The following is a 20,125-nucleotide window of genomic DNA, read 5'->3' as shown; positions in this document are numbered from 1 at the left end:
GATACGATAAACTTCACATAGTGTAAAACTATTTGGCGAACCTCAATCTGCTACTGACTGCCGTAAACCCTTCTTAAGAACCTTTAACAGCATTTATTGTTACTGTTTTACATGCATACAATCACGTTTATGTCCCTTGCGAGGTAGACAGAGCCAACAGTCCTGACAAGACTGATAGGCCATGTTCAGCTGCTTGTTTGGCTCAATGATAGAATTGAGATTCAGATTGTGACAGGTTGCAAGCCCATCGCCTAAAAGAAGAATCCCAAGCTTATAAGCCTTTAGCCCTTAGTCGACTGTTATGACATCCAGTGGACCGATACCGTTTTAGTTAACTTTAATTTTTCTTTAATGACACAAGAAATATTCGTGTCTTTTTATAATGCAACCCATCCGGCAAACGCATTTATATCTTCATATTTATCAAAACAATACAGTATATGTTTGAAAATGTGTATGAATATGCAAGAGTTCGTAGAAAAATCTTAGTATTTTGTCTCTATTTATGTCGGCGTTACTATCGGATATCCTTCTTTTTATTTCAGCGACGTGATTAATAATTTTACTACGATTTAGGTCATTGGGCATCGAACGGTCGTGTCCTCCATCCTTTTGTTAGGCTTTTGGTAACATCGATTCATGCCGCCGCCGAGCTACCCACGTGCAACCTATATTCTTTCATCAAAAGGGTCAATATTTTCAAAAGAATACACGTTAGGATTTTTATGACTTACTGGATGTCAGACTTTTGTCTTGATGTTATCTGAAATTGAGTTTCATTCGTTTAGCATGTTCCTGTTTCAATTTGAAAGCTTAATTATTACCTCCATTCAGGGCGTTATAATTAAGCTTTCAAATTGAATTGTAGAAGTTGTTAATTTACCAATTTACATAACGTTGGTAAAAACGATTGTTTACAATATATATTCTTTAATTTATTTCAGTACTAGGAGCGTAAAACATCATATTATTCTAAGAAGGATGTCCGATTGCGTGCCAGGTTTTAAAGCGGCCACTTGTAACGTCATTATTGTAAATTACTTGCCAATGGAAATCAATACGAGCGCAACAAACTTTGAAGAATACGATTAAACCAACGAATAGATGAAAAAAACTGTAATAAGCGTTTCGTTTCTGGCAGCTTCAAATGGACTGAATAACTGTTAACAGTTATCGACTCCTAGAATAACAAGTCTTTGTGTTACCCAATTGTTTACTTAGCCGGCCATTCAGGCACGCGTTTATGTAAATAAGTACAACCATTTCATGAATTTCAAATTTATCAGCGGAGCGTTGAACCTTCGTTTTTGTTCTGTTAATTGTCACTCCATAATGTTGATGCAAAAATCAGTATAGATTAACATCTTCGTGCTAGAATTGTCGCATTATTGAACAAAAACATCACACATGATAATGATATGTAGATTGAGATTGATTCAACGTTCATTACACCAGGGATTTTTGACTCGATTTATGCAGAAACATTTACCACTTCATTGAATCTCTCAACAACAAAAAAATGTTTCACTTGTAATAATTCGTATGACAATTGTTTTGTTTTATCTATTCCAGGCAGCGGAAACACAACGGCTGCACCTCAATCTGAAGAACTGCAACACCTCACTACAGATATGCAGATTGAATCTCACGTGCAGTCCGAACGACAAGGCCGAGCCATGTACTTCACTAAAACCCCACTGAGCACCGCAAGACCCCCACTGACCAACCAGACAGGGACGAGCCAGAACAAAACTGACGTGCTAAATGTAAACACTACAGCGAATAATGCAACAATCGATATTGTCCCTCCAACGATACAATGGACCCAAGTGAATACTAACACGACAGACGTGAAGAATTCTTCGGACATTCCGTCGGATACAAATGAGAACAGAAGCGTCTCAGTGATTCCTGCGATCGCAAACTTGACTGATCCGCTGAACACGACGCTTGGTAAGAAGCGTAATTTAACAAGACCAGATTTTGTGAAAGACGACAGTGTCGATGGTGTATCGGAGAGTAGAATAGTGACTGAGAAACCTTTGTCGTTGGAGACTACATTCGTACAGACGAGGATACCTCCTAACATAGAATCTTCTAGAATGGTGATAGATCATGGGGGTGGCGGGATGGACACCGGAGCTATAGCGGGTATATCGTTCGCGGCGCTCGTGCTTGGAGCCCTGGCCGGGAGCACGGCCTTCGTACTGTACCGGAGACGGTACTTGAACAAGCCACAAACGTTGAATGACAAATGCTCAAACCCGGATTCCAGTGGGTATCTTGATGACAGCACAATCAGGGTATGTAGCAATATTACTGTTTGACATCCTTAAATAGGTTTATTTTTACATGACACGTCCACTAAATTTATCATTTTCTGCCTGGCCTGGCGTAACCTCTCCCCTCTTTGGAAAGGCGTCTGGAGTATACTTATAACCACTATTATTGGGTAACACAGGTTTTACACAAAGCGACTCCCATGTGACCTCCGCATTATCCGGCCACTAATTCGGGATAAGGGAATAAATCCGGTAAAAAAATCCTGTACGACTATATTCCCAACTTGCGTTATTGTTGTTGCACTAGCTGAAATTCCTAGCTGGAACATAAATTTAATAATGGTCTTAAATTTCCAGGACAATTCGGAGGAGATGTACAGCCTGGACAACGACTCTTTCCTAAACTCCCTCGAGGCGATGACGATACAGAACTACTGGACCGACACGGTGAAGCATACGAAGTTGTAACATTTTTTGTGGACTGTACATATCTTGACATTGTGAACACAGTGCTCCCCCGCTCAGTGACTGCGATCCTTAATAGTATTTATGCCACCAATAATTTTAAGAAAACGTTAAGCCTTAAATATGATTTTTTTCTTTATTTGCCATAACCAAAGAAATGTCAAACATTTTATTCAAAAACGCGATTTTTTTTATTTGGTTTTTATTATTTCGCTATATGGCAACGTTCGATTTTGTGTAGTCGGCTAGTCTAATTTTTGGATAATTATTTAAACTAATTCATATTTCTTTTTAATGGATGCATTGTATTATATTATGCCTAACTAAACTGTTTGTTTTTAATAATTTTGTATTCTTCTTTGTAGTACTAATGTATTTGATTTTATGTTCCTGACATTGTACATAGATATCTAATTGTCTGTCATGTATAATGTCCATGACATTAGGAAAAATAATATCTATTTTTATTATTAAAAAATATTGGTCTGAAATAATGTGACAAAATATTCTTAGTTAATGTGTTATTTTAATTATTAATTATTTATATGTATTGTATAGTGGCTTGTTTAAAACACTACGTTGTGATAATTTGTGTTTGTATTTTATACTTTTTCTTAGTCGCACTAATTCTGTTAACAAGTAATCAAGAAATTTATTTTTAATGTCATCAAAAACACATTACAAAATCTCAAATCTTTAAGAAATAATCATCTTCCACAAACAGTCACGAGACACAACATTGTGCAAATGTATCTTTTAGTTCCCAACTTAAAGTACACTTTTAAAGGTAAAGCTTTTAAAAAATATAGGTAACTACGTAAAATAAGGTACTTACGTAAAAAAAATCGTTCTTACATAGGACTTGGTGGAATAATATAAGACAAAATGCCATATTCTACTTGAAACTATAGGAATGATGTCAATTTTCCAATAGGTATATATGTTTGTCTTATTTTAGACTTATAATATTCCAAATTCTATGGCCATACTATCGGTTTGATGCCCGTTCCTCTTTTGAAAACTCAAAACATCATCACAACAATATAACTGTAAGATTCCAATTTTAAATTGAAACATTTTCTAAATATGTTCTTCATTTCATGATTGGTTGAACTGAACAGTATTCAAGGTTAGATATATTTCTTATTCCAATTTTAAATTGGTTGAAAAGACCGATATGACGCTGTCGAAATGTGATTACTTAAATTTAAAAATGGCTTCTACTTTTGTCGAGTGTGTTAGGGCCCTTACGCACTAGCGGCTAACCGCGGGGGCGGCTAACCGCGCGGCTAGCCGCTTTTCCAGTTTAATATGCAACCGCTTATGATCGTACGCACTAAACCGCCACAAAATTTCAACCGCGGCGGTTGAATGGAGGGCCGCGGCCCGCTTCGCGGCTAGCCGCCATCTTGTGTATACGCACTGGCGGTTAGTTTGCGGCGAGCCGCCGGTGAAGTATGCACGTGTTTTGAGTTGCGCAGCCATGAACTTCGACACAGAGAAATTCATTGTTGAAATTCAACAACGAGAAGCTATTTGGAATTGTGAAGGAGCAGTTTATAAGAATAGAGATTTAAAACGGAAACAGTGGGAAGAATTAGTAGATATTTTTGGAAAAGAAGAGATGACAACAGAGGCAAAAAAAAGTCTTGGTAAGTATTTATTATTATTGTTACATATTTTTAAACGAAACTAAACATACTTTAAACATCTTAGAACATAATAAATAGGTCTATTTTCAGTTAAATCATATTTCTTTGCCATTCTAATTTCCCATCAGTCATAAAATATTCGGCAAACAATTCTCTGTATCTCAACGCAGTTTTATTGTTCCTTCTTAACCCTTCCTGTGTTACATTTTCTGGCAAAGGGCAACTGAGTGAGTCGTCGAAACAATAGCCATCTCGATCTCTTACAAAATTATGTAAGACACAAGTAGCTTTTATGATATCTTTTGCTAGAGTGAATTGAACATTTAGAGGTCTATGAAATATACGCCACTTGTTTGCATAAATTCCAAAACTGCATTCTACATATCTTCTTGCTCTAGAAAGCCTGTAATTGAACGTTCTTTTGGTTTCATCCAAATCTTTTTTTGCGTATGGGCGCATTAAATTCGTAGATAACGCAAATGCCTCGTCGCCTACAAATACGTATGGGATACATGTCTCGCTGCTTTGTGAAATCGGTTGTGGCTCTGGAATATCCAATTGGTTTTTTTGCATTTTTTCATAGAAAACCGAATTTTGAAATATTGACGAGTCACTGAATTTACCAAAAGCTCCAATATCAACCATAACAAATTTATAATTACTGTCGCATATTGCTAATAAAACCAAAGAGAAAAAACTTTTATAATTAAAACACATCGAGCCACTGTTATTAGGTGCAATGCATCGTATGTGCTTGCCGTCAACAGCACCTAAGCAGTTAGGAAAATTTGCTCTTTGAAAAAAATCATTGGCAATTTTTTTCCAAGCGTCTTTGTTTGGTTCAGGCAAACAAATATCTTTCAGACAAAACCAAATTGCAAAACAAACTTCTCGTACGATTTCTGCTACAGTGCTTACTCCAATTTTGAATGTATAATGTAGTTCCGTGAATGTACAACCTGTTGCAAAATATCTGAAACAAACATTTTATTATTATTACATGTTTTATTGAATTCAATGACCTATGTATATTCTTTATTGCACATGTCACACGAATTACAACAAATCTATTACTTTATGACTAAATCATTAACTTGTTTGTTGTATTGTTCTAGGAAAAGAATTACAAAAGAAATGGAAGAACATTAGGGATAATTTCGTGAAAGCTCTAAAGGACAATGTTACCAGGAGTGGGTCAGCGGCTAAGAAAAAGACTCAATACATATTTTACAATAATTTAATGTTTTTGAAGGACACAGTATCTATCAATGAAACTGATTCAAGCATGCAAAGGCAAGAAAATGAAAGAAATGAAACAGAAAACGTAGCTGACCCAGTCGTAGTACCACCGCCAAAACGAAAAAAAAAGAAAAATAAAGAAGATGATATAGGAGTTGAATTGATTAACGTCTTAAATAAGAATGTAGAGTTGAAAAAGGCGGAAGAAGATGAAGATAGACTTTTCTTTTTGTCGTTGGTTAGTGAAATAAAAAAAGTGCCTGAACATATACGCCTACGTACAAAATCTCAAATAATGCAAGTCATTACTGAAGCCCAAACGTCTGGATACAACTACTGTAACTCTACTTGGGATTACGTACGACCATTCTACAACCAAGGGCCATCCCAAGGATATCAGACACCATCATTTGCTAGAAATAATAACCCACCACCACCGCCCTCAGTTCCACCTACACACCGTGGAACATGTAATCAAGAACAATCTGTAATGTCTCCTGAATCAACATATTCACAGATATCTCAAGAATCTGATTATCTAGATCTTTTTAATGATAATAATTCTCAGTAATAGTTATAGTTTACTACTTTTTTTATTCAATTATAAACCCACATTGCGATTAAAATTAAAACATAATAACTACTAAAACTTTTTTTATTTTTATCATACTTACCTTAATGTTATTACTAATTTCTCTTCGGGTTGGATACAATCACGAAATTTAGTATCTTGTCCTTTGATGGTGTCATATAAAACTGTTAGTAGTTCTTCAAATGACGAAACACTCATTCTAACATAGCCGAAAAATTTATCTTGGTGCTTCTTCAGTTCTTGAAAACAACTTGCGAACTGGCCGAATTCGTTGCGTGTTTCTAGTAAAGGATGAATCCAGTATCTTTTTTTATATTTCTTTCGTTGTTTTCGGGAGTAAAAATAAATAACACAAGCTATCTCGACGGCGTCCATTTTATTTATGGGCCACGCGCCTTCGAGCGGTCCAACCGCTTAACGCGGTTTCATCGCGGCTGACCGCTATGGCGGCCAACCGCGAAGAAACCGCGTTAAGCGGTTGGACCGCTCGAGTCTAACCGCCTAGCGGCCAACCGCTAGTGCGTTAGGGCCCTTATACTTAGGGCCCTTATAGATGTAAACATGGATAGAGTAGCTCGTGTGTAATTTTGAAAGTATATAGGTACTTACTAAAAATAGATTTTCTACAGTATAGATTAGTTTCGCGTGAATATGACATATACTTTAGTTTTTTTTTTTTGTAGTTTTAGTAATTTCATGATCTCATGTTTCATCTATAATAAACAGCTTTCAGATTTTAAAATACATGATATAAAATAACATCTAAACGCAAAGGAAACTACTCATTACATTGTGGGTTGTATGTTGGTTTGCCTACTTAATTTAAAAAAACTAAGAAATTATATTTATATTTTTGAAATTATTAAACAAATAAACACATCATCTTCTTCTTACCGATCGCGAAAAATTAAAAAAACCTAAGATTTAAAATACTATAATTTTGCACATATTGTCAAAGGCATATTGACAATGCCGTTACAATTAAGCGTCAAATTTTGTTCCATTTCCATTTCATTAAAAACGTTCGTTCGGGATCAACTTGTTGTTATATGTATATGTGTCTAAATATTTGTACATATTTAGAGCAAGTACATTAAGTTCATACATACATAATATTTCTCCTTTTTATGTATTTCAAGTAATCATACTTTTAATAAGTATGTAGGTATAGCACCATAGTTAGGTTATGATATACCCGACCGCGACTAAAGGAGGTTATGTTATGTTTTAAATTACTTTTGTCTATTTTATGTTAGAAGTTGTTGTTTTTATTGTGTTTGATGTTTGTAATTGAGCGAAATTAAAATCGATATAAAAGAATGTAATGTGATTTTTACCAACGAGTTCTTACATTGACCCTAAGTTTCTAAATAACTTAAGTTAGGGGCCTGCTTAAAATAATGTTCAAAACAAGTTTAAGGGCTCACCTTAGTTGTCAGGTGACACTTAAGCAATAGTGAAAACGAATTTTTAATAAAGAAAATCCTAAACGCGGCTTGGGTGACACTTATAACTTAGGAATCGTTAGTGAAAACGGGCATAAGTAATTTTTATTCATTCCTGCTGATTTGAAAAAAATCACCCGCATTTTTAAACTGGTGATTATAATTTGGTTCAAATTGAAGCAATGTCAAACATTAATAAAAATATACTTAATTAATACTTCTATATAAAATAATTTGTTTGATTAATTCCATGCATAAGTGCGGTCATTATTAATATGTACTTATTTTAACTGTTTTATAATCATTTTAATAATTATTTCTTACTGTTATTGTCTTTCAATTGTTTTTGAATAGTGATTTTAACTTCCGTCCATTGGGTTTGTAACAATAATGCATTTAGTTTGTACCGTGTTAAACATTTTTATGATTTTGTTTCCAATTATAATAAATTCCAATTGTTTTAAATAGTTAAAATGAAAAAAAAACATGTCGTTTTCATTTCATGATCATAAAATTAGAAACCGAATTAAAAAAAGGAACTACAATTAACTTCGTTTACTTAAGTTTAATAAAAACCTTAATTTACATTCATTCATACTTAAAGGGAAAGTTGTAAACTTGATTCATGTCTTTTTATTTTTGTATCACGGTCATATCAAAGTGAGTGTATAGGGAGGATCTATATTATAAGACATTTTCGTATGTATTGTCAAAATAATATATTTTTTGTGATTAAACTTAATATGTACCTACGTAGAAAAAAATCGATATGCCGGACAACTTCTTATCATATTTTATTACCAACGGAACCATGAATAATCTTACACATTAGCCATGTTTAAACTACGGCGTCCGTCAAACTGTCCCATCATTAAATTATATCATGTTTCTAGAAAGTTTAATAAGAAAGTTGTTCGGCTTTAGTTTTTAACCTTTTTCCCATGTCATTACTTATAGAAATAAGTTTATCTAAAATATATATTATTATGTAGTTACTTAAAATAATATAAATACCTATATAATAATGCATTATTCTTCGGTGGTGACCGTAGAAAGGTCTAACCGATACATAAACAAAGTATAGTAGTATATGTAATCAAACAAATAAAAAAAAAACTACTTTTTTTAGCTTTTGTCTTTGAAATTTATTTTCGCAATTTTCAATCTGAAGTCCCGAGATCCGACTTTTCATACGGTCAACGCTGAAGTCTTAAAATTTGTAAATTTTGAATATCATAACACTGGTACTTATTTAAAGCAGTTGCCGTAGCATTATGGCATGGTTAAAAGGCAGTATTCAGGAGTTAAAATTCCCAGGTGCTAGGAGAATATATTTATGTAGACACAAAAAAAAACGAGTTAAACCCCTTGTGACAAGTAGTGTTGTAATAAATTAAAGAATATTGCATTAAATCTATTTTTACTTGCTAACATCTATTTTTATTTTTACCTGTAAAATTAATACGCGAGGCTTCGCTACCATGGGAAATTCTAGAAAGAAAATAGCCTACTTTACTCCCGAACTTCTATTCTATATCGATGCCAAATTTCGCGAAATCAGTACAGTAGTTTTTGAGTTTATTCGTTACAAAAATACAATATACTTTTTATTATTGTGTAGATGATTCAAGTACATAAAAATTTCATCAATAAAGTGTTCAATTTATCATATATATGTTTGCTTTGCTTATAATTCAAATTTTAAACCCTGTTGATTAAAAATATAAATAATAAAATGTTTCTTGGTTATGTACGTGTACAATAAATTCGCGTAGGTACTAATATATTGATCACACTTAAAAGTTTTCTAAAAAAAATATTTATTAATTCACTTTATTTTTTGTACAAAATATACATAGGTGAAATATTGGGGATTCATTCTTTTATACATAGGTTTTTTCTTTCTTTTCTATATTATGGCTTGCACCAGACTTTTGGTGATTCTGCCAATTTCATGGTTTGAAGAGACACGAAGTTACGAAATTGGTCGATGGACGTTATACGATCTGAAAGGAGAAGGTTAACAAATGCACAGACACAACAAGTAGGTATTGTTAGTAAAAGAGAAGACAAGTTAATAATGTGAATGTATAATCATACCGTACATGAAAGTTTTGTTGAACAAGAGAGCACATAAGTAAAAATTTCGGAGGTAGGAAATAAAATAATAGTACCTAATGGGAACAGGCTTCTTCAGGCAAATATAGGCTTAAGTTATTTTTAGTTAGGAAGTTTGCAATAATATAAAAGAAACGAGTGTGGAGAAGAGAGAGAAATGAATTAATTTCTAAAGTTAGTTGGAATTATGTTACGACTATGGACCACAAGTTTGGGGCAGTTGAAAATTATACATAGGTACACACTAAACTGTAACCATACAACTTGTCAATGTCACTGTCAGCAGTCAGCTAATCTAGAAAAGTACCTAATAAATCTTTTTCAGTTTATTGCTTGCTGTATTGTTTTCGTGTTTTTTCTATCAATATCACTCAATTATTATATTACGGGCCATTAACATTTTAACAATTTGTGCTGAAAAAGCTACTATCATGGTCAAGGCGTGGTATATGGATAACGAGACGACCGATCAACGTTTGGAACACCATAGGAATCCTCCCGAATTTATCACCTTGGAAGAATTGTACAATAAGACCGGCGTTGAATACTTCAGCGTGAGTAGATTATGTTATCAATATCCTCTTCATTATTTTTTAAGAGCTGATAACACAAGTATTGTCTGTTTGACCTCTAAATTATTAAATAATAGATCAAAACCTATCTTGAATCAAAAACTACATAATATACTTAATTTGCGCTACTGCGTAAGAAAGATTATCATTAATAATCTCAGTACATACAAAGATTAATTTTATTACGTACTTAGAATCAATTACTATAATTTTCAATGTCTTGAAACCTAACCTGTAATTTAGGTTTACTTATCACTTACTTAGCAGAGGTGTGTTTAAGCTCATGTTATGAAACATTTTTTGGAAGTTTATCAGTATACTAGCCACCTGTCCCAGCTTCACTTGGGTAGTAGCATTTATAAATAAAACCATCCTCAGAAAACCCTCAAACAGGAACAAAATCTGTCCACAACTCCCTGAGATTAGTGCATACATACAGAAAAATGGGGAATGTTTAAGTACAATGTTTAATTTTAGATAGGTACCTTCCCATTTTTCAGTTAAATGTTCACACCTACACAACTGATGGAGTTCTGGATAAAATAAAGAAAGAGAGAGGATACTCTTATGAAGACGAAATGGTGTGCTCCAAGGAGTGCCTCGCCAACTACGAGGAGAAGATCAAGTCTTTCTTCACTGAGCATCTGCATACTGATGAAGAAATTAGGTAGGTACTGTAATACACAACAACCACCACAACAAACAAACACAAGCCGTGTTGGTATTTAGTAAATTGTCGCAGGTAAGATTGGTGAGAGGTAATTTTATAGGACTCCCAGGCTGTGAAGAAGGGCACTGGGGAGTTCTTCTTCAGATGCTTAATTATGCATACACAAATCCGAATTTCAAGAAGATTTGTATATACATATACACTTTAAAGAGACATAACTTTTTACATACTTGCTAGATGAGCCAGCCCTCCTTGCAAAAAATATTCTGAATGCAGCCTTAAGTCACTTGTAGTTTTTTCGCCATATATTGTGTTGCCTGTACATACAAGCATATAATCAGGTCTATATCCCTTGTGGGGTAGACAGCCAACATTCTTGATAATACTAATATGCCACATTCAGATTAAAATAGTGACAGTTTGAATTTTACTACACACAGTTCAAAGCTTGCAATTACCTTAAGACAACTTAATTTTACAACAAATTCATTTCATCACTGTTTATTTCATTCTCTTTAATCTAGCACAACATACATAGACCCAAAGGAGATGGGTGGATGACATTTAATTATAATTAATAATTATTAACCACCTTCAAAACCAAAAGGTGGTTCACAGTTTAACTCGCGATTCGCTGAACCGATTTTAATGTGAGTTTCAGGGAAGTGTTTGTTACACTTAGGTGAAGGGAAGGTTTTACAAATATTAACAACTTCAAAAAAGGCGGGTTTCTGTTTTTACATAAGGCATTTTGATATGGAACTGTATCCATTACACCACTAATGCTTTTAATACCGACATGTTTTTAATCGTCAATAAAAACTTTTCCAGGTTTATCCTAGACGGGTCCGGTTACTTCGACGTGCGGGACGGTTCCGACCAGTGGATCCGTATTGCGGTCTCCGCCGGGGACATGATCGTAATCCCCAGCGGCATCTACCACAGATTCACTTTGGACACTAATGTGAGTATTTATTTATTTATTAATTTTATTTATTTAATAATTCATTTTGTTTATTTATTTCATTTATTTATTTCTTTTATTTATTTATTAATGTACATTTTGAATCTTAATTCTATTTTAAGCCAAATAGCTGAAAATGGTCTTTTCAAGACTGATGGCTCTGTCTACCCCACAAGAACATAGACGTGACCATATGTATGTATGTTTGTATTGATATACTCAAAATTATATACAAGAGCATTTAAAACAGTATTGCTACTTATTTCAATAGAAATCTTTTCCAGTATAGTTTGTTGGTGTATGTCATCTTTTGTGTGTTCTTAGTCACACTCTTAAAACTGATGGGGTTTTAAGAGTGTTTGGGACATTATCTTTGTTCTTTTGGTTAATTATTTTATTGTAATGCCGTGTGGTTCCCAGAACTTTAGAACAGGACCACTGCATCTCTTTACAATAAATCATTCATTCAATCATTCAATTCCCATGGATCGAAATGCTTATAAGCTGAATGTGGCATCAAGTTCAATCTTTTCAAGACTCTGCTCTGTATATGCATCGAATAAAGATGTAACTATATGTATTATTATGATTTTAAGACTTTTTTGGTCAACAAAATTATTTATTTATTTATAACTTTATTATACAAAATACAAATGTATAGCACAATTGGCGTATTTACTCCTAGAAGCATTATCTATCAGTTCACCATTGGGTATGACAGAGAACTTTATGTGGGGTCAAATTCAATTATAAATACCTAGAGGCCGCCCGCGACTTCGTCCGCATGGAAACCCTATCAATTCCGCGGAAACTCCGAGATAAAACGTAGCCTATATGTTATTCTGGTTCTTCAGCTATCTACATACCAAATTTCATCGTAATCGTTTCAGTAATTTTTGCGTGAAAGTGTAACAAACATCCATACTGACATCCTGACATACAAACTTTCGCATTTATAATATTAACTTGCCGTGCCGTGTGGTTCCCGGCACCAATACAAAAAAGAATAGGACCTCTCCATCTCTTTCCCATGGATGTTGTAAATAGCGACTAAGGGCTAGGCTTACAAACTTGGATTCTTTTTAGGCGATGGACTAGCAACCTGTCACTGTTTGAATTTCAATTCTATCAATAAGCCAAATAGCTGAACGTGGCCATTCAGTCTTTTGACGACTGTTGGCTCTGTCTACCCCACAAGGGATATAGACGTGACCATATGTATGTATGTATGTTATAATATTAGTAGGATTGTATAAGAATTATTTTTTTTTTATTTCAATTTCAGAACTACATCAAAGCCAAGCGTTTCTTCATCGGCGAACCTGTGTGGCTGCCCCACAACCGGCCGGCAGACGACATGGAGTGCAGACAGCGGTACCTGGAGAAGCTTCATAAGGGTTTTGTGGCAGCCCACTGACGTTTGGAGAGATTTGAAGAAGAAGAAGAAATAGACCAGACCATCTTATACACGGACATTGACAAGACATGTCTTATTTTTTTTGTCTTTTTACCATACCAGTTGCTAGGAAGAGAGTTGATTGGCTTATCAGCTTTCCGAGAGATTCGGAGAACATACATACATACAAACGGTCACGTCTATATCCCTTGCGGGGTAGATGGAGCCAACAGTCTTGAAAAGACTGAATGGCCACGTTCAGCTGTTTGACTTGATGATAGATTTGAAGAAGAAGAAATAGACCAGACCATCTTATACACGGACGTTGTCTAGATATGTCTTATTTTTTGTCTCTTTCTGCCATTCGGGTTTCTAGGAAGAGAGAAGATACATATATTGGTTTATCAGCGTTTGTGATAAGGAATTCACGAAACTTTATTAGGCGTATGTGTTGTTTTTTCTCTATTTCTACCACTTTGGTATCCAAAATGATAGAGACAGATGATAAGACATATTTTTTATTAAAAACTTTATTAAGCCTTAAATACTACATCAGGTGAACTTAATGCTAATAGAATTCTCTATCAGACAACCTTCTTTAGAAAATAGCGAACATACCTATAATATAATCAGCGTTAATATAAAAAGTCAAGCGGATCAAGCGTCTCAATGGGTGTTCCTCAGGGCTCAATTTTAGGACCATTCCTCTTCTTGGTATATGTCAATGACCTGCCTTTTATGGTGGAAAAACAGGCGGGTATAGTGCTGTTTGCCGATGACACTTCTTTAATATTTAAATTAGATCGCCATAGCGAAAATGTAAGTTCGGTTAATAATATACTGTCGGCCATATCTATCTGGTTCTCAACCAACAATCTTCTTTTAAATGCTAATAAGACCCAATGCATTAAATTTACCCTTCCAAACGTAAGGCAGGCCAATACTGACATAATACTGGAAGGCCAGAAATTAGAATTTGTTGAAAATACAAAGTTTTTAGGAATTATAATTGATGCAAAGCTACAGTGGGGTGCTCATATTTCTAAACTATCCAATAGACTTAGCTCTGCCGCTTATGCTGTTAGGAGGATCCGACAATTGACAGATGTAGCTACAGCTAGGCTTGTTTATTTCAGCTATTTTCATAGCTTGTTATCTTATGGTTTACTTTTATGGGGTAGCGCGGCTGATATACAAACTATTTTTATAATTCAGAAAAGGGCCGTTCGCGCAATTTACGGCTTAGGACCAAGAGACTCGTTAAGACAACTCTTTAAGAAAATAAACATACCTACAGTAGCGTCCCAGTACATTTTTGATCTTATAATGTATGTTAGGAAAAATACCTCTTTTTTTCAAAAAGTTAGTGCCACAACTGATAGAAATTTACGTAATAAACATAAATTAGTCATACCGTTTCATAGGCTTAGCAAAGTCAGTAAATCATTTATGGGGAACTGTATACGATTTTATAATAGGTTGCCGGAGTCTGTTCTTGATATGCCCTACCGAAAATTCAAAGAGTATGTAAAGAAAGTACTTTGTGAGAAGGCTTATTATAGGACTGATGATTACCTTAATGATAAAAACATCTGGCTCGAGCTTGGCACAGGAACCTCGTAATTAATTGTAGTTTAATTTGAACTTAAATCAAAATTTCAGTACACTCTGTACATAAATCTTTTTAAAATTGGCAATCCATAAAATATATATATATATATATATATATATATATTTCTTTTTTCAATATTAAATCTCATAAATATATAAATCTCCCGTGAACAATGTATTCTCCCGTCCACATTATATTCTAAGTATAATTTAATATTGTGAAGTTGACGTTGTTAAAGAAAATGCTGCAGTGCAGTTTGTTACCGCTTCTTCTGCACTGACGCCTTGGAAGCGGCAGTAAACTTAGTTTTTAAGTAATATATTTGACGTCAACCAAGTTGTTAAACCATACGACAATTATTAAGCGATATAATAATATCCTATAATAATGAATAAAAAATTTTGAATTTTTTGAATTTGAATTTGAGCTCTTAGTATGTCTTGTTAACGTTCGTGAATAAGGGCGGGAGTAATTTTTTATTTCTATATCAACATTTAAATGTAATCATCCCTATATAAGGAACCGCAAAATATGTATACAAACTTACTTATGAAAGGAAAGGTTGTATAAATCAGACATGTATGGATGTCGTAAAAGACGACTAAGTGATAGCCTTAAACTTGGGATTGTTTTTGTAGGCGACGGGCTAGTAACCTGTTACTATTTTAATCTCAATTCCATCATTAGGTCATACAGCTGAACTTGGCCTATCAGTCTGTTCAAGATTGTTGGCTCTGTCTACTCCGCAAGGGATATAGACGTGATTTTACATATGTATGTATGTAAAAATTGTTCTAAATTTGTTTTATTCACAGATGGCATAATTATTTTTTTCATATTTATTTAAATTTATAAAATGGACTTTCCCATCATATTTTGAATTAATATAAAACATTTATGACGTCATATTTGAAACTAAAGACAAGAAAGTGGCGTCCTTTTATTATTTTTATATAATAACTATACACACTTGGAAAATTTAGTTTGCTCAAAAACAAAATTATGTGTCTTTTTATAAAGTTGTTACATTATGTAGTTATATGTTACGATATTGTGATAAGATAATATATTTATATGTTACATGGAACGAGTGTTTAATTGATCATCATGTCGAGTGTAACTATTTTATTGTTTCTTCAATTTGCGTCATTTTAGTTATATTCGTGAGTTCGAAATAGCGCGATATTTACCACTGAAACAATTCTAATATTAGAAATCCGTAAGTGTGTAACTTTGTCACGCTTGATCTAATGGACTTCATGAGTTTTACTCAAATGACGACTACTGATTTGGGCAAACCTTAAATAAATATAAAAGTTTTTAAGTTTTACCCCCGACGCAAAAAGAGGTGTGTTGTAAGTTGACGTGTCTGTCTGTGGCAGCATAGCTTATAAACGGATGAAGCGATTTCAATATAGTTTTATTTTTTTTCAATAATCTTGTTTATTATAAGGATAGGACTTTATATCATAATACCAAAATGTCAATTATAAAGCGTTCCCATCTGCCCATGAATTAAGAATGGAAATCATTTCTTACTAGCAGTGCCCGCAACTTCGTCCGCGTGGAATAGTTATTTTGGGCATCATTGAAGCTCTCAAGGGTGAATAATTTTCCCCGTTTTTTTTTTACATTTTCCATTATTTCTTCGCTATTAAAAGTTGCAGCGTGATGTTATATATTCCTTCCTTCCTTCCTTCCTCGATAAATGGTATATTCAACACAATAATATTATTTTTTTTCAATTCGAGCCATTACCAGAGATTAGCGCGGTCAAACAAACAAACTCTTCAGCTTTATAATACATATTAGTATAGATGAATACTTATTATGAACATCATCAAATAATAATTTAATTGAAAAAAGGCGTCAGTATATAATAGACATTTAATTATCAAGCTAATCTGTCGACCGCGTACCTATTGGCGGTCACGCGGTCAGTACCACTGATTATAATAAAGAAAAACAGGTGTATGTCTGTCTGTATGTAATATATTTTTTTATACATTCTAAGAAATGGTCTAAGTAGGTACTTGTAAGGGTTTGTGGATGCAATAGATACGCTTTGCCGTGTGGTTCCCGGCACCAATAGAAAAAAGAGTAGGACAACTCCATCTCTTTCCCATGGATGTCGTAATAGGCGACTAAGGGATATGCTTATAAACTTGAGATTCTTTTAGGCGATGTGCTAGCAACCTGTCACTATGAATGAATCTCAATTCAAACAGCTGAACGTGGCCTATCAGTCTTTTAAGACTGTTGGCTCTGTCTACCCCGCAAGTGATATAGACGTGATTATATGTATGAAAATACGCTTTGAGATAACTCAGTTGGACTGTTGACCACTTATATTCTTCCCGGCACTGATTAAGGACCATTATGTCCACTTTTTCCGTGTATACCTACCTAGGTTTACCTTGTGCCACAGAATTATTAATAGTACTTACTATGTGTCGTATGCAAAACTTTAACTTGTAAAAGAAAACCTAGCTACTACTAAGTGGTCATGCTGGAGTCGCTCTGTAAACTAACTTACTTCTGAATTGTGCAGACCCTGGGCTCCACCCAGAGAGACGCGACTGAAATAAACATTAAAAAGCTTTACATACATACATGTAATCACGTCTTTATCCCTTTTAAATAATATTAAAATGGCTGTAGATTTTAATATTATTTAAAAGTAAGTAGGTAAGCGAGTAAAGTCGCTATCAAAAACTAGTTCGTGATAATATAAATAAACAACTTCCATTGAATGATCAGTACTCAAACAAGCTATTAAGGTATAGGTTCATTTTCTAGTTCTATTTTTAGTCAACAATAATGTTGCAAGCGTGGTATATTGATACACAAAATGGAGAATGTTTGGAACAGAAAAAAATGGCGCCAAAATATATTTCAGCGGAGGAATTGTACAATAAAACTGGAGTAGAGTACTTTAAGGTATGATTAATATATTGATGACTTAGCTACCTCGTTATATAATTTATTTATCTTTATAACAATGCGTTTTCTTGATAAAGATATTTATCTACCTACTATCTAGGTTAGTAAATTTTATTAGTAATTTTTTATTTTAATTTGATCAACTTCCTCCTGGTTTTAAGTCCCGGTTGCACCCTCACACTACTCTGGCGAGGAGCCCGGGGTATGCCTTTGACCATGGAGCCTGCATTGGATGACTCAAATTTTTACACGAAGCGACTCCCATCTGACCTCCGCAAACTTGGCAGGTAAACCTAACCCGTATTGGATCGATCTTGGTTACACATCCTGCATTGCCTGAATGTGCAGGTTTCCGATGTTTTCCCTCATCGTAAGAGAATCGGTCAGTATTCAAGCAAATATTCATAATTTTCGAAAATAGTCATTGGGACATGGCCGAAGTGGGATTCGAACCTGTGCCTTTCTGCGCATCGCGCATTTTAAGCCTTACCGATTAGACCACCGACGCTCTAGATTTAAATTTTATCATAAGAATACAGTTTGAAAATTTGTAACAAATGTTGTTTCTTAATTTAATTAATTAATTAATATTAATTAAATTAAGAAACAATTAATTAATGATTAATTGCTCATCTGCATTTTAATTCTTCAAAATCGGTTCAACCGTACAAAAGCTATTGGGGGTGAAATCTTAAACCATTCCTCTACATAATAAATATTTTAATATTCCTTTTGTTATTGTGACTTATACTACCTTTGTAGCTTTCTTTAAATTTTTATCCATAGTACCAAAATTCTACACAAAAAATATATCAGTTGGTCATAGACAAGAGTCTATGACCAACTGATATATTTTTTTATTATTTTAGCTGAACGTGGAAACTTACAAAACAGATGGGATCCTAGATAGCATAAAGAAGGAGAGGGGGTACTCGTACGAAGATGAGATGGTTTGCTCAGAAAAATGTTTATCCATTGATGAATTTGAGGAAAAAAAGAGATCTTTCGCCACGGAGCATCTACATTCTGATGAGGAAATAAGGTACCCATCCTTATAAATGCGTATGTGAGTTTGTTTGCGCTTGCACGTCTGTCACATCGGTGTAAAGTCAAACGGAGAATTAATAGAGGTAAAGGTTACCTCTAAGTCTATTTTGGGCCTAGCTTAATCTGTGTAATTTGTCCGAATATGCAGTCTATTCCTAATTTAATTTTAATAACTCCTTAACGTGTCTACCTACTTTTTATTTATTCATTCTATTTTAAGAACCATTCTTCTAATGATTTGAAAAATGAAATATACTTTGGTAGCTATCTTCTAAAACACATGAACTGCCAAGGTCTTCCTCTCAACCAGTAAAAAGTATTGAGATTTAACCAACGGGAAACACCGCCAGCATAGTAAGCTGATTCAATACATTAAGACCTCCTAAGACTTTAATTGCAAGAAGATATTTTTTCTAGATTCCTCCTAGAGGGCGCCGGCTACTTCGACGTGCGAGACAGCGTGGACCATTGGATCCGGATCAAGATCTGCGCAGGCGACCTGATCATCCTCCCAGGCGGAATTTACCACAGATTTGAATTTGACTCTAATGTGAGCGACATACATTCATTTGTAATTAACTTTAATATCACACTATTTAAAATAGTCTATTGCCCGGAACTCGGCTTCTAAGAGAATTTAAAGAAATTACTCTCTAGTCTGTTATTACTCATTTGTCTAAATTTCAAATTTTGTCGAAATATAATCAAAATGAGCTCGAGCCGATTGATCTCACCTAAGCGGACTCTTTTTTGTTTTTCGTTTTAGAGTGGAAATCTTTTAAATGGACTAGCGCTTAAATGGACCCTAACAAAATGGACTTAACAATTTTTTTTTTCAGAAACACATCAAAATGAAGCGTTTATTCAGCGAAGAGCCAGCGTGGCAAGCGTACAATCGTCCGGCAGACGCCATGCCGTGCCGGCAACGATACATGGAGAGAATCGCACGGGGATTCGCGGCTGCTAACTGAACTAACATTACACACTGTTTACATTCAAATAAATATATTAAAAGTTATTTCAATCGTTTTATTTCTGTAATACTAGCGACACGCTATGGCTTCGCACGTGTAGCATTTATACAAATAAACCTTCAGGTTGAATCACTCTCTCTATTAAAATAACGCA

At 34.2% G+C, this 20,125-nt stretch overlaps 5 protein-coding genes across 7 annotated transcripts in view; 4 read left to right on the top strand and 1 right to left on the bottom strand.

The window, feature by feature from the left end:
- Positions 1 to 2,933, top strand: part of LOC106129825 (uncharacterized) — a 60,575-nt gene extending 57,642 nt beyond the window's left edge. For both annotated transcript variants that reach the window (XM_013328510.2, XM_013328512.2), the window contains exons 4-5: positions 1,573 to 2,303; positions 2,640 to 2,933. In XM_013328510.2, the coding sequence (XP_013183964.2) occupies positions 1,573 to 2,303; positions 2,640 to 2,750 (842 nt within the window). In that variant the 3' untranslated portion in view covers positions 2,751 to 2,933. The remainder of the gene's footprint in view (positions 1 to 1,572; positions 2,304 to 2,639) is intronic.
- Positions 2,934 to 4,230: 1,297 nt separating this feature from the next.
- Positions 4,231 to 9,106, top strand: LOC106135443 (uncharacterized). Its single transcript, XM_013335735.2, has 2 exons — positions 4,231 to 4,399; positions 5,515 to 9,106. Exons 1-2 carry the CDS (start codon positions 4,231 to 4,233, stop codon positions 6,207 to 6,209), a joined length of 864 nt encoding a protein of 287 aa, XP_013191189.1. The 3' UTR covers positions 6,210 to 9,106.
- On the bottom strand, positions 4,393 to 6,605 carry LOC106135442 (uncharacterized). The gene is made up of 2 exons (XM_013335734.2): positions 6,313 to 6,605; positions 4,393 to 5,372 (listed from the first exon to the last, which is right to left on the bottom strand). Exons 1-2 carry the CDS (start codon positions 6,603 to 6,605, stop codon positions 4,490 to 4,492), a joined length of 1,176 nt encoding a protein of 391 aa, XP_013191188.1. The 3' UTR covers positions 4,393 to 4,489.
- Positions 9,107 to 10,080: 974 nt separating the features above from the next.
- Positions 10,081 to 16,094, top strand: LOC106129789 (acireductone dioxygenase). The gene is made up of 5 exons (XM_060949910.1): positions 10,081 to 10,347; positions 10,866 to 11,032; positions 11,867 to 11,999; positions 13,285 to 13,446; positions 13,687 to 16,094. Exons 1-4 carry the CDS (start codon positions 10,225 to 10,227, stop codon positions 13,414 to 13,416), a joined length of 555 nt encoding a protein of 184 aa, XP_060805893.1. The 5' UTR covers positions 10,081 to 10,224; the 3' UTR covers positions 13,417 to 13,446; positions 13,687 to 16,094.
- On the top strand, positions 16,090 to 20,015 carry LOC106129791 (acireductone dioxygenase). Of its 2 annotated transcripts, none has more exons than XM_013328464.2 (5): positions 16,090 to 16,226; positions 17,819 to 17,947; positions 18,820 to 18,992; positions 19,415 to 19,547; positions 19,837 to 20,015. In XM_013328464.2, the coding sequence occupies exons 2-5, from the start codon at positions 17,828 to 17,830 to the stop codon at positions 19,966 to 19,968; spliced, it is 558 nt and encodes a 185-aa protein (XP_013183918.2). In that variant the 5' UTR covers positions 16,090 to 16,226; positions 17,819 to 17,827; the 3' UTR covers positions 19,969 to 20,015. The 2 variants fall into 2 exon arrangements, with proteins under 2 accessions (XP_013183918.2, XP_013183917.2); XM_013328463.2 differs by having other exon boundaries at positions 16,216 to 16,355.
- Positions 20,016 to 20,125: the final 110 nt, after the last annotated feature.

The sequence above is a fragment of the Amyelois transitella genome, chromosome 3 (genome assembly GCF_032362555.1).
Source record: "Amyelois transitella isolate CPQ chromosome 3, ilAmyTran1.1, whole genome shotgun sequence".
Taxonomy (NCBI): domain Eukaryota; kingdom Metazoa; phylum Arthropoda; class Insecta; order Lepidoptera; family Pyralidae; genus Amyelois; species Amyelois transitella.
This window is presented reverse-complemented; position numbering and strand designations above follow the sequence as displayed.

Excerpts from the sequence above, each read along its gene's own strand:
- LOC106135443 (XM_013335735.2), top strand. The coding sequence starts at position 4,231 with ATGAACTTCGACACAGAGAAATTCATTGTTGAAATTCAACAACGAGAA. Across the intron at positions 4,400-5,514 it reads AGAGGCAAAAAAAAGTCTTG|GAAAAGAATTACAAAAGAAA; the intron begins GTAAGTATTTAT and ends GTATTGTTCTAG.
- LOC106135442 (XM_013335734.2), bottom strand. The coding sequence starts at position 6,605 with ATGGACGCCGTCGAGATAGCTTGTGTTATTTATTTTTACTCCCGAAAA. Across the intron at positions 5,373-6,312 it reads AAATTAGTAATAACATTAAG|ATATTTTGCAACAGGTTGTA; the intron begins GTAAGTATGATA and ends TGTTTGTTTCAG.
- LOC106129789 (XM_060949910.1), top strand. The coding sequence starts at position 10,225 with ATGGTCAAGGCGTGGTATATGGATAACGAGACGACCGATCAACGTTTG. Across the intron at positions 11,033-11,866 it reads CATACTGATGAAGAAATTAG|GTTTATCCTAGACGGGTCCG; the intron begins GTAGGTACTGTA and ends AAACTTTTCCAG. Across the intron at positions 12,000-13,284 it reads GATTCACTTTGGACACTAAT|AACTACATCAAAGCCAAGCG; the intron begins GTGAGTATTTAT and ends TTTCAATTTCAG.
- LOC106129791 (XM_013328464.2), top strand. The coding sequence starts at position 17,828 with ATGTTGCAAGCGTGGTATATTGATACACAAAATGGAGAATGTTTGGAA. Across the intron at positions 18,993-19,414 it reads CATTCTGATGAGGAAATAAG|ATTCCTCCTAGAGGGCGCCG; the intron begins GTACCCATCCTT and ends TATTTTTTCTAG. Across the intron at positions 19,548-19,836 it reads GATTTGAATTTGACTCTAAT|AAACACATCAAAATGAAGCG; the intron begins GTGAGCGACATA and ends TTTTTTTTTCAG.